This window comes from Canis lupus, chromosome 33, assembly GCF_011100685.1.
Source record: "Canis lupus familiaris isolate Mischka breed German Shepherd chromosome 33, alternate assembly UU_Cfam_GSD_1.0, whole genome shotgun sequence".
Lineage (NCBI taxonomy): Eukaryota > Metazoa > Chordata > Mammalia > Carnivora > Canidae > Canis > Canis lupus.
The window spans coordinates 2,058,158-2,071,246 of NC_049254.1; the positions used below are offsets into that span (position 1 = coordinate 2,058,158).

Sequence of the window (13,089 nt, forward strand, 5' to 3'; positions counted from 1 at the left end):
TTTCTTGCAGAACGACAAATTAGGTCTCCTAACCAACCCACCTGCTTAAAAACAACTAAAAAATGTAGGATAGAATGTTAAACAGAATCTTTTTAAATGCATTAAGTGATCTCCAAATAGTGATCACAATCTAAGAGATAATGGGAACATAGAAGATCATTTGAGCATCAAAGCTAGTTTTTCACTTGTGAACATTTGCTTAACCTAAAAAACTTGCATGTTGATTTTCATTGCTTCATGAAAATGTGGGAATAAAATACAAAGACAAAGCCTGCCCAAGAGAGCATCTGTTAGGAGGTTAGCTTACAGAAAGCTGAGATTCCAAAATGGTATACCCTCCATGTAAGGTAAACTAAGAAGAAATAGTCCTGTCCTAAGGGACTGAAAGAACCATCTGTCTTCAACTTTGGTGTTGGAGGAGGAATGGAAGTACCCTCTGAAATTGTGTGAGCACAACTAAGCCAGTGCAGACCATTATAATGAGGTTGCAGAACTCTGAAAATAAAGAGAAGATCTTAAGAGCAGCCAGAGAGGACAGCTTACCTTCAAAAGACAACAGACAGGATTGACCTTTGAGAGTAACAGTGGAAACTAGCATTCAGAGGAATGATGCTTTCAATGTCCTAAGAACAGATGACTATAAATCCAGAAATACGTTCACTGAAATATCCCCGAAGAGCAAAAGTGAAATGGACATTATATTTTAGACAAAAAGAGAGTGTAAGTTTGTCATGAATGATTCTGAAAGATGTGGTTCAGGAAAAAGGAAAGCCATTGTAAATGGATGATGAAAGATAACAAGAAGAAATGCAGAACAAAGAAGATGGGAAATAGAGGGGTAAAATCTAAAAGTCAATGACTATAGAAGAAAATGATGATAATGTTTTTTGTGCAGTTAAAAAATGTGAGCCCAGATAAAACCCAAATATATAGTAACATTAGTATCTAGCTTAGGAGGGAGAATTAAAAGATTCTTATGTCTTTTAGGAAAAATGGTAAAGTTGACTCACTTTAGACTTTTTTTTTTACATATACATGTTAAAAATTTTAGGTTTAGGGGCAGCCCGGGTGGCTTAGTGGTTTAGTGCCTGCCTTTGGCAAAGGGCGTGATCCTGGAGACCCAGGATCTAGTCCCACCTCGGGCTCCCTGCATGGAGCCTGCTTCTCTCTCTGCCTGGGTCTCTGCCTCTCTCTCTCTCTGTATCTCTCATGAATAAATAAATAAAATCTTTAAAAAAAATTTTAGGTTTACCAGTAAAATAATAGAAATGGAATATAAAATATTTAAACCAGAAAAAAGGAGAAGTGGAATGAAAAATAATTAAGACTCCTTTGGGTCTCTTAGTATCTGATGGGGACAAGGTGTGACTTTGGGGAGCTCTCTTGGCCCAGTTTATGCTCCACCACGGTCGTGTTAGGCATCATGTTTGCTCCCATTCCTTACTTAAAGGCTTGAGAGACTTGAATTGTTTCCAGACTGGAGAAACCCTGGAAAAGATTCCTGCCGTTCCTGCAGTTACCTGCTGCTGATGTTAACAACTGCCATGAATTGAGGAAATCTCTACACCTGACTGGTTGCGGTGACTGGCCTTGGGACTCTCTGGCTTCCTTAGCACTTGCCTGTAGGGGCCATGTGGCACAAACATGAAGTGTGTGGGAGTTACCAACTCTTGGAATGGGCTTCAACCAATGAGAGGCAGGAGACAGGAAGATCCGCAGATTAATTGTTCTTCCTCCCCACTCCGCTAAACCCCAAAGTTTCTTCCAAGACTCAGCAATTTCAGACTATCAGTGTATCCTGAGAGGCTGACCAGTTCTGTAGCCAGCTTGATTGCAAACCCTCTTATACTTGTGTTCCCTCTTGGCATGATTTTCTTCCTTTTTTCTCTCTAGCTTCCACGGGGTTGCATCTCCTCCATAATAGAAACTTTTGCCTTAGGTCTTTTTCTAGTGAATTCAGGCTTTTAGACAACTGTCCATAAGCTGCATTAGCAAATCTTCCAAAAGCCCCTGAAATAAACACATAAACTAATTTTTTTTTAAGTATATTACCTGTGCAAATGCAGCCTTAAGGTGATTTCCTACTCCTTTCCCTGCCCCCAATAAAATTGAGGCCATCTCCCGAGTGCCTTCTATATAAAAATTGTGGTGCAGTGGTAGTAGAAAAGGTAAGCAGTGCACACAAACATCTCATGAGGTAAACTATGAAGTACTATAGGAGAGGTTCAGAGTATATATGAGAAGTGGACAAGTGAGTCAAATATGGTGGAGCACAGAGCATGTTGGTAAAATAGTGGGAGGTTAAAATTGAAAGGTTGTCTTGAGGTCTCATTACCACAAACCTTGAAATGAATCAGTAGTTTGAACTTTAATGGATGACAGGAAATCATTAAACGTTTTAATCAGGAGTGACAATCAGAGAAAACATATATATTGACATGTATAGATATGTAGGTGTGCATATATTTATACATATAGATATTTGAGCAAAAGGTTTATAAAAATATTTCCCCCTCAACATTATTTATACATGTAAATATTTTATATATATTTATACATGTAGATACATATATTATCTATAGATTCATACAGATATTTGAGCAAAAGGTTTATAAAAATATCTCCCCATCTACTTTAGAATTTCACCTTCATTTGGTTTTCTAGCTTTGTTTCCCTGGTAACCTGACAGATTGTCACTATGTTTCCAGGCAACATTACTCATGATAAAAAAGACTCTGTTAAAATGCATGTGCACTGAGAAAAAGAATAAATAAGCTCCAGAGACTTGATGGGGAGGCCTTGATTGGGCCTTCCTGAGTACAGTGATTCTGGTAACTGGGCATCCCTCATGGGCATCCAGAAGCTGCACCCTTGGAGTTGTTAGAAGAGATGTCTCCTGTGGGACATGAAGCTTTTAAGTCAGGACAGCTCCTACACCTGCCCAACGTGAATCTTCTCTTCTTGCACCTAAATTACCAACTTACCGAATTACAAGGTGCTCCGTGAAAGAGGAATGTGTCACCCTTCCCTCTCAGCAAGCTGTGGTTTCTGTCCTTTGTAGGACGATGCAAAACATGACCTGTGTGAATGTTGAGCTGAATCAGACCTGAAGATCTAGTGGTTGAAAAGACTAAAAACCTAGAAATTATAAAAGTGATATGATTGACGTAAAAATCGTGAAATATATGAATTAAAAAAGATACTACAAATAAATTCAGAAGACAATGTAAGAAACCCTTGCAGATCAGATGGCAGAAAAAGGGTTAATATTCATACAATGAAAATATTGTTACTTGTTAGTAAGAAAAATACAAATAGTGCAACAGGAAAAAAAAAGGCAAAGGGTAAGAATAGGCATTGACAGAAAAGCAAAACCAAATGGCAAATAGAAAATGAAAAGATGTTCAGTTGTGTTAGAGATCAGAGATTATTATACTACATCACATCCCACATCAAACTATTAATAAGAACACGTCTTGTGGGAGTTTGGTGACGGGATGAGATAATATACTAAAAGTAAAAATTCCCCTGCCCAAACCTATCCATTTTTCTGGAATGTTCTCATAATAATAAAAACATATTATGAAAGGACAACTGTATAAAGATGTTAGTTGAATTTTATTAGTGATGACAATGTGAATGCCCAGTGATTGGTACTGGATGAGTAAAGGGTGGCTCATCCATTTCATGTACTATTTAGTAACCTTTAAAAATTATTTATATTTCTGTCAGTTGACTTGTCAGTTGACTTTAAAGTATTGGCATATATATGGGTTTATAATTCAGGTTCATTCTGATGGGGTAGGTGGGCAGTTGGTAGAGAGAGTACGTAAAAAATGAGATGAAGAAATGACACTGGAAATATATAATTCCATTTATATAGATTTTATATAGGTATACACATGAAGGGATGTGGTATGGTAGTATGATTACCGAAGTATTAGATGGCTATCTGAAGACTGGGTTCCAGGTGATTTTTTTTTTTTTTTTATGTTCTACTTTTGACCATTTAAAAATATGCTTGTATGTGTACGTTATATATCATAATTCATATTACATAATAAATACATATAAATATTACATATACATATGTATTTAAATAAAGGAAAGACAGGATAACTATTTCACAGGTTAGGGAATGAACCCCTTTGCTATGTGCCTTCTTTTTTTAAATTTTTTTAATTTTTAATTTTTTATTTTTTGCTGCTATGTGCCTTCTGAACCGAGGAGTACAGCATGGTGCTTAAGAGATGCCTAAGGGCAGGTCGGGCTCTGATATATGGAGGGGCTTGTAGCTCTGTGAACTTGGGCTTATGGTCTGGGTTTCCTCATCAGTAAAATATAAACAACAGTAAACGTATCTCATAGGTTTGTGAGGACTAAATGTGTCCCTACATGTAAAGTCTTAGAGCAATGTCTAGCACAGAGTAAGGGCTCAGGAATTGTTGGTAAGTAAAATGAACATTTGTTATTACTCCTTTGTAGTCCTATGCTTAGATATGTCATCAAAATATCACATTTAAACTTAGCAACCAATTTTTAAGGTAGCTGTTGTAGGGGAGATAAAATTTCTCTTCTGTCCTCTTAGGGTTTCTCATTGGGAGTGACAAAAAACCGATTAGTGGAAGTAAAGCACACAAATTTTGTTTAGTAAAATTTTACATGTACATGGGAGTTGCCACAAGGAAACGGAAGATCCACAAAAGTGGTCAAGCATGAGTGCTTATGTACGAGGTTGAACGTAGAGTGCCAGTTGTGGGAAATAACTAAAATATGTCGGGGAGAAGACAGGAAGGATTTTTAACATATTGTTAAATAGATTTCTCTTGGCCCGACTCCCCATCTCTGGTGATAAGGTATTTCTTTCCTTGTAGTATATGTAGAGTATCTCCTTCTGGGAAGAGAAAGGAAGGTAGAAATGTCCTTCCTGCATCTGTTACTCAAGTGCCTTTAACTCAAAATAAGATGCCGAAGTGGCATATTTTGGAGAGGCATGTTCTGAACCCCTTCACTAGGTACAATCCCCATTTTACACGTAAGGAGACTGAGACTTAGAGAGAGCTAAGTAACTTCCCGAGTCACTTCCTGATTTGAGCCCATGTCTTACCGTAGAGCCAGCAGCACTTGACATGCTTTTTTCCACATACTGTGTACCTTCTTTTATTTAAAATGAAAATGTTCTGTCCCAGTAACAGAGCACTTGCTCTTAAGAGCTTTGTGGGGAGCACTGTGGGTTTGAGGTGTTGGTTGTGTAGCACATCATTAGGAATCCATGACTACATTTGGAGGAGTAACTGGGCTAAGCTCCGACAGGCTGTGTAGGCATGACTACTGTGCGTTTGTGTGTGTTGCTGTTTTTAAAACCAAAGATAATCGTAGTATTTCCCTTTGTACCCTATTTCTGCATAGTTATGATGAATTGGTTTCTTTCTGAAATTTATTTGCTCAAAAAAAGTAGGAACTTAGCAATTCCATTGTATCCATTTTAAAACTTTTTAATCCTTGATATCTAGGTTATCTTCACTGTAACGAATACGATGGCCTGAGATTCAGGTGGCTGAAGCAGACGTTAGAATCTTTCATCCCACAGCCGTTGGTAGATGTAATTAAAGTGTCTGAATTGGACGGCAGAGACCTGGGAGATGCGCAGCCAGGAACGTTTGACAAGGTACTGTTATTACACTGTGACAAACTGACGGGCTCCCGGTGGTCCCGCTGTGACGTTGCTTTGTTGTTGTTGTTTTCCATCTGCTTCCAGACACAGCCTGGTGCAATTTCTTGGTGCTCTGGGAAATTTTGATAAAGTGAACAAGGAAGCGGTTTTTGCTGGATGCTCAGCATGCTTCAAAGGAAGCAGTAACATTGGGATTGGGGATTATTGTATGTTTTCTTTATTTCCAGGTACCTCAGAGATACTCAGGAAAAGATCCGGTATTATTTGGGTCAATGCACAAACGTAGACACTATATTGCTTTAGTTTGGAAACGTTTTCTATCTGAGTATGACAGTTGAAGAAAAAGAGAACATTTCAGCAAACCAAAATTGAAATATTACTTCTCAAAAATAAATGCTGAGAGTTCAGAAATATGTTAATGTCTGTTTAAAATGAGTAACTTTTATAGAAGCTTTTGCTGTAGTCGTCAAGAATATGAAATATGAGTAGACATTAGTAGACTTTTGGTCCTCCTATTCCCTCTCCCCGCCAAAAAAACAAACCTTAAAAGTGTGCAGGGAATTTTCATGTAAAGTATTAGTGAAGACATGTCATGAAGAATTTACTATAGTATATTTTTGATTTTGAAAGAGATGTCTTTATTAGCTGTTTTTTGTCATGTTTTACATGACTACTCCATGTATCTTGCATCTGAGACTGTATCTTCAGTGCACATGTGCATTATATATCCTTTTTTCCTCTAGGTGTTAGTTGATGCTCCATGCTCCAATGATCGGAGTTGGTTGTTCTCTTCAGATTCTCAGAAGGCAGCCTGTAGGATAAGCCAAAGGAGGAATTTGCCTGTTCTGCAGATAGAACTCCTAAGGTGAGGGCTATTCATAAAACAGTTTATTCTGGTTTCTAATGACACGCCATGACACAGAGAATTCCCCAGAGGGTCTCTGTGTAGGAGTTGGTAACTATTCTTCCAAAAGCTGTATCCAGAAAATTCTTGACCTCTTTCCTTTCAGCCCTCATGCTGTAGGCCCTGCCGCCCCCTCCTCCGCCCCCTCAGTGAATTGTAGTACTGTAGTACCATTGTCTTTTAAGGAACACATGTGATTTTACTGTGGTTTAAAGTTATTTGCATATCGGGACCATCTCAAACCCAGGGCTCAGCACCCTATTTTTTAACCAGAACCTGAACAGTGCCCCGCATCGTAGCTTTGGACCAGGATGTATTTTTTTGGTAATGGATACATTGTTCTAAATGAGTCAGCCTTCTAGGAAGTCATAGTTCATTGTTAGCACTTATCTACCTTCAAAGAATTTTCCAGAAGCATGTGATCACCAAGAGATGCATTGTTTTTGTTTGTTTGTTTGTTTGTTTGTTTGTTTCCAAACAGAGGATTTTGGGACATTCTTTTCTGGTTTCAAAAGAGATTTGTACTTACACCCTACTCCCAAGTAATTCCTGTTGTTTAATGCAGAGCAAAAATTATCTGGAATATTTAAACTATAGTTTAATGATGCATTACACCTGTTACGTCTTACATGTGGAATGAGAATGACTAACATTTCTTATGCACTGCTGACAACAAGGTTTATGTCCACCTTCCGACGGTTGCACAACAAGGAATACATGTCAGTACCTAAGTATTATAGCCAAGTGCTATGTAGTCTTGTTCTTGTACTAAATAATGAAATCAGCTCATACGGCTATTCCAGGTAGTGCCCACGAGAGGCTTCTTCTAAATGTTACCTATCTGGCAGTTAAATTGTTTATATGCTTCCAGTGTCTGCCTTTCCTCTTCTAAACCCTAAGATGTTTTGAGAATTTTATACCCCTCCCCGCACCTCTTGGGTTATTAGCTTTGGCATGTTGCATACATCCTGATATAAGACTTCTTTCTCATCTAAACTTTCTTGATCTGGCTTCTTAATGATTCCAGCTACTCTGGGCCTTGCTGTGGCTATACCTTATAACAGACAGTAAGTTTTATGATGGTTTATTAGCATTGTGTCTTCTTTTTTTAAAAAATACCGATTAAATAACCAGGCTTTCCAAGAATACCATTTTTCTTTCTTATGAAAAATCCTCCTTCACCTCTTTTTTTTCCCTGTTCATTACCAAGCTTTTTGTTTTTTATTCTATCTACTGCTTTCCCTCCCATTTTGTCTCAATTCATTGTAATCTGTTTTCTGTTCCCTTTATTTTCTCAAATTTATGCTTGTTAAAGTTACTAAAGACCCATTAAATTGATAAATATTTTTCAGTTTTACTTAATCTCTGATAGCATTTTTAGATGTATTTTATTATATAACTATTACATGAAAACATTTTCATTGTAAAAAACTCAATAAATATGAATCAAAAGGCCCCCTTTGCCATGGACCCAACCAAATACCAGCTTTCTTTACTGAGTTAACTGTTGTACACTCTTCCAGACTTTTTCTATAGCTGTTTTTACTATCATGTGTATAGAGAAATACATTTAAAAATAACTGCTATCATTGTGTATATATTGTTCTGAAACTTGCTTCTTTTGTACTTAATTTTTCTTAGTTTTTCCTTGTAGATATACTTTGTTCTCTTCAACTTTTGCAAACTATTAAGTAGCGTCAGTCTGTCATATTCTATTCAATCCTCTATTTTTTGGATACTTACATTATTTCCTTTTTTTTTTCTTTTACAAACCACGCTTTGATTTATCTCATTGGACATGAAACTAACATTTTTCTTGATTAAATATCAAGAAGTGGAATTAAGGATCAAACATTTAGGTGTATTGAATTTTTCTCTAAAATAGCTATACCAGTTTATACTTCATATTGCATTGGACTTTTGTTGACTGCATTTTCCCTCCTTTTTTTTTTTTTTTCTTTTCTTTTTTTTTTTTTTTTTTTTTTTTTTTTTAAGATTTTGAGGGGGTAGAGGAAGAGGAGAGAGAATCTTAAACAGATTCTGTGTTGAGCTCAGAGCCTCACACAAGGCTCCGGGGCTCTGATCTCACCACCCTGAGATCATGACCTGAGCTAAAACCAAGAGTTGGAGGCTCAGCTGACAGCCACTCAGGTGTCCCTGCTTGTTCCTTTTTATAATAATATTCTCTTCCTTTGATTTTTGTGATAATATGTTTTTCTGATTATCTTCCTACTTATTTTCTTAATTTACTCTTAAGCAGCTTATCCTATAATTTCTGGGTTTCCTTAGGCTGCTGATGTTGGCGCTCTCCTCTCTTTATCTGATGGCTTCAACTCATATAACATGCTGTCTCCCACATATGTGTGTAAACTCCCTGGCCCCAGACCTATATATTCAGTTATCTGTGATATATCCCCATTTGGAAGCCCCCTGGACACATAAAGAAGGCAACTTATAATTTCTAATGCTTTTCTGTCCTCTCCAAAATCAACAAAACAAAAAATCAGATAGAAACTCCATTATTCTACCTCTTTTTTTTCCTCTTCTGTGTCTCAGTAATTTCCATACCATCAGACATTTGCCTACGTCAGAAACCCATCTTCAGCCCCCCACTTGCTTTTATACTCAGTCCGTCGCTAAGATGCTTCAGTTGTACCTGTCACATATTGCTCAAGTCCATCCAATTCTTTTTTATTTATGTATTTATTTATTTTTATTTTTTTTTAGTCCATCCAATTCTATCCACCCTTGATAGCTGACCTAAGCCACCAGCATCCGTCATCTGAATCATTGCAGTTGGCTCCTAACTGCTCTCCATGTCTCCGGGTGTGAGCTTCACTTCACTCTTCACAGTAAAGCAAATCTGATGTGAAATGTGAACCTGATTGTGTCATTCTCCTTTTTGAAATCCTGCAGTGGTTCCCATTACCATTAAAATTTCAAATCCTTTAGTATGATATTCAAGTCCTCTCTGGATATGGTTCCTTCTTACTTCATTTGCCTCGTCATCTCAGGACTTCTCTTGCATTGTGTTCCATCTGAGCAGTTCTTCAGACTCACCTTGTGGTGTCATTTCTGAGGCCGGTGCATTTCCTCTTCCTTTTGGTTAAGAGTTGTTCTTACTCACCCTCCCCTTTCTCTTGGCTAACTCCGGATTTTTTAGGAATTAGCTTTGACATCTTATTGAAGCCTTACCTGACTCCCTAGGACTAGGATTGATATTCTCTTCAGTTCCTTACTTTCATTTAAAATATATATTGTCAGTCCCTTTGCTTAATATTTGCCTAGTACTTATCTCTCTCTTCAACAAGACTGTTATAAGCCCCTTGGGAACAGGGATAGTCTTACTCTTTTTACTGCTAATACATAATTTGATGTCTGATACATAGAAGGAGGTCAGTAATTGTTTAAAAACACTAAATTACAAGGACTGAGTATTTAGAATTTAAATCTGTAATTAAATTTATAGCAAAGTTAATCTGCCAAAAATGATATAATCACAGTTGTGCTACATAGTCATTAAGCATAAACATAAAGCATTTCCATTATTTATTTCAATTATATTGCTTTTATATAACCAAAGCTTGGTTTTAGTTTCAGTTTAGCTTTTTTTTTTTCCCTCAATTAACAAATTTCTCTTAACATTTAACATTTCAGTCATCATTGTGAAGGTCAGGCATTTATACAGACCTCACATAGGCTCCTACTTATGCCCTAACAACTACCACTCCTCCTCTCTCCCATCATCTTATTCCCCAAAAGGAATGGCTTTAGCCCTGTGTCATTTAAGTAGCATATTAACAAGGTGGAAAACTGACATCTCAATCACTACAGGTGTACATTATCATGAAATTAGTTGGAGAAGATCATCACTCCAGCCATCTCCTAGTCTTTTCCTTGAGCAGCTGCTCTCCATTTCCTGTCCCCGATGCTTGGTCTTGTGAGAGATTTGGGAGCACCAAAAGTAGTTAAACTCTGGGTTCCTTGGCTGTGTAGTTGTTATGATCATGGAGAAAGAGCGGGATACCCAAGCGATAGGCACAGAGAATGGTTCTAATTCCCTAAGTCTGGTGGCTGAAAAGATGAAGAGAAAAATGATAGTGTGAGCCATAATTTCTCTTTTATCTTATGTCCCTGACCCCAGAAAGTGGAAAAAAAAATATATAAATATATAAATTTTCCCATCAAGGATAGCTCTGTCACTCACACACAAGAAGTTTCGTACTTTTTTTTTTTTTTTTTAGAATAACAAAAAATATTTTACTAAAACATAAGATTTACAGAAGTTTCCAGACAAGCCATACAAAATGGTCGCAAGCTTTTTCTTGAAGGAAGGATTCTACACTTGACAGCAAAGTCACAATGTTATTAGTGAGGGCTGTGATGTTTAATGTTCCCATTTTGGTTCAAACAATCAAGTTTGTCAATCTACAGTGTCTCAATAAAGTTAGACTTGGCTAGAGAGCATACTCTAAAGAACTGGTTAGCTGCTTTTAACCGATGCAATTAGATCACCATTAAAAGGGGGAAAGGAGCCCATAAAATTAAAATAAAACTACCTCTCCCCCTCAAAAATAATAATAAAGAAAAACACCCACACCCCTGCAGCTAACCCTGACAACTACCTTCATTCACAGTGTTTATACAAACCATGATGGGGGGAAAGGAATAAAAGCAGAGAGGGGCCACTGCTTTTAAGTGTTTCACAACAATCCAGATGGTACTTCTAGCCTCTGCTCATGCTTTACAACAGTGAATCAGGACAAGACATAGATTTGCTAATGTGCATTTAATCACCAAAGCACTGAAGATGTCTGGGCTTTTATTCTGTAATGTTTCTAAGACTGTGTCCATTAAATGCAAACAAAAAAGGAAGAAGTCTTGGCAGAACAGGAGAAGTGATGGCACACTTGATGATCAGATCGATTTTAAATATTATTAATGGCATATAGCCTAGTCCATGCTCTAGCTGTTTCTATGGCTTGGACTTCGTTGGTCTTCCACTGCTCCACTACATCATTTGCTAACAGATCATCTGGATTGGGAGCACTAACAAAGCCTGGATCGATAGCAGAACTGTGCGGATCTGCAGTGCTGGGGACCACTTATCTTTCAAAATATCTAAACATATTCTTCCCAACTTGTCTACATTAGGATGATAAATTTTGGTCATGAAACGTACTTTAGGGGCTGCCATCGGGAATTCTTCTGGAAGGAATAGTTCAAGTTTAAAAGTCCCTCCCTCTAAGGGGGAATCCTGGGGGCCAGCAATGACCACATGAAAATAACGGGCGTTGCTCTCATCTGGTTCTGCTTTAATGCCAGGAACTGGTTCTGCCAGCAAACGCTGGGTTTCCTTGATAATCCTGCGGGGCAGCCTACCATCTAGTCAGATCCCGAGTTCGGCCTCTGCTCTGGCTCCCCTCGCCTCACGCACGAGTGGAAGTCCAGGGCTCAAGTTTCGTACTTTCTTTCTTTTTTTTTTTTTTAATTTTATTTATTTATGATAGTCACACAGAGAGAGAGAGAGAGAGGCAGAGACACAGGCAGAGGGAGAAGCAGGCTCCATGCACCGGGAGCCCGACGTGGGATTCGATCCCGGGTCTCCAGGATCGCGCCCTGGGCCAAAGGCAGGCGCCAAACCGCTGCGCCACCCAGGGATCCCTCAAGTTTCGTACTTTCTTTGAAATCTTTCTCACCTAGTTATTGACTTACTTTCCTTTAACAAAAGGTAATCCTTTTATTCCACAATAAGAAATAAAGATTTCAAATCAAACATATGCAAGAGAGTAAATATATTATGTGTGAGTTTTGGTCAAAAGTATAAAGGATTGATATAGTAGATGCTTATTTGCATTTGCAAAGAGCAATTAGAAAGCAAGAAAGCAAATATTGCCTAGGCTGATACTGTGAACAGAAGATAGCACTCAGAAAGGAGAAAAGGAGTGGAAAGGATAATTGAGAGGCAAGTAAGGAAAACTTTTTGTACTGTCTTGTTGAAGACTAGTATTTGCATTTGTCAGCTGACAGATATGTACTCAAAGATACTTTATGCCCTCTGTGGCTGTATATTCATTTACCTCCCCAGATATCATTAATATTTATATTAATCAGGCAGTCTGCATAGTGTTTGCAATTTTAGCTTTTGAGAACACAACAATGTACAACCAAATATTACTCTGGCACATATTTTTATGAATGTGATACCTAAATTAAAATTGGTATTTTATTTATAATTATTATTTTTAAAGATTTTATTTAATATTTGAGAGAGAAACAGGGAGCACCAGCAGGGAGAGGAGCAGAGGGAGAGAGAGAGAAGCAGGCTCCCTGCCGAGATGGGAGCCTGAGGTGGGGCTAGACCCTGGGACCCTGAGATCATGACCTGAGCCGAAAGCAGACACTTAACCAACTGAGCCACCCAGACGTCCCAATACTTTATTTAATAGAAGATTCTTGATGTTACATTTTTTGAAAGAGTAATGTTAATAGATATGTAAGTCTTAAAAAA

General features: G+C 37.7%; 2 protein-coding genes across 4 annotated transcripts in view; one reads left to right on the forward strand and one right to left on the reverse strand.

The window, feature by feature from the left end:
* The window catches only part of NSUN3 (NOP2/Sun RNA methyltransferase 3), a 55,150-nt gene that overhangs the window by 15,347 nt on the left and 26,714 nt on the right, over window positions 1-13,089 (forward strand). For 2 of the 3 annotated variants that reach the window (XM_038582510.1, XM_038582512.1), the window contains 2 exons: window positions 5,514-5,668; window positions 6,418-6,539. In XM_038582510.1, the coding sequence (XP_038438438.1) occupies window positions 5,514-5,668; window positions 6,418-6,539 (277 nt within the window). Of the gene's footprint in view, window positions 1-5,513; window positions 5,669-6,417; window positions 6,540-12,088; window positions 12,297-13,089 lie in introns of those variants that run through there. The other variant, XM_038582511.1, reaches the window with a different exon arrangement.
* LOC106558148 (ubiquitin-conjugating enzyme E2 N-like) lies at window positions 11,020-11,958 on the reverse strand (the record flags this gene model as incomplete). The annotated part of the gene is given in 2 exon segments (XM_038582498.1): window positions 11,020-11,631; window positions 11,634-11,958. Coding segments are annotated over 2 exon segments (450 nt in total), but the record flags the coding sequence as incomplete, so codon positions are not given.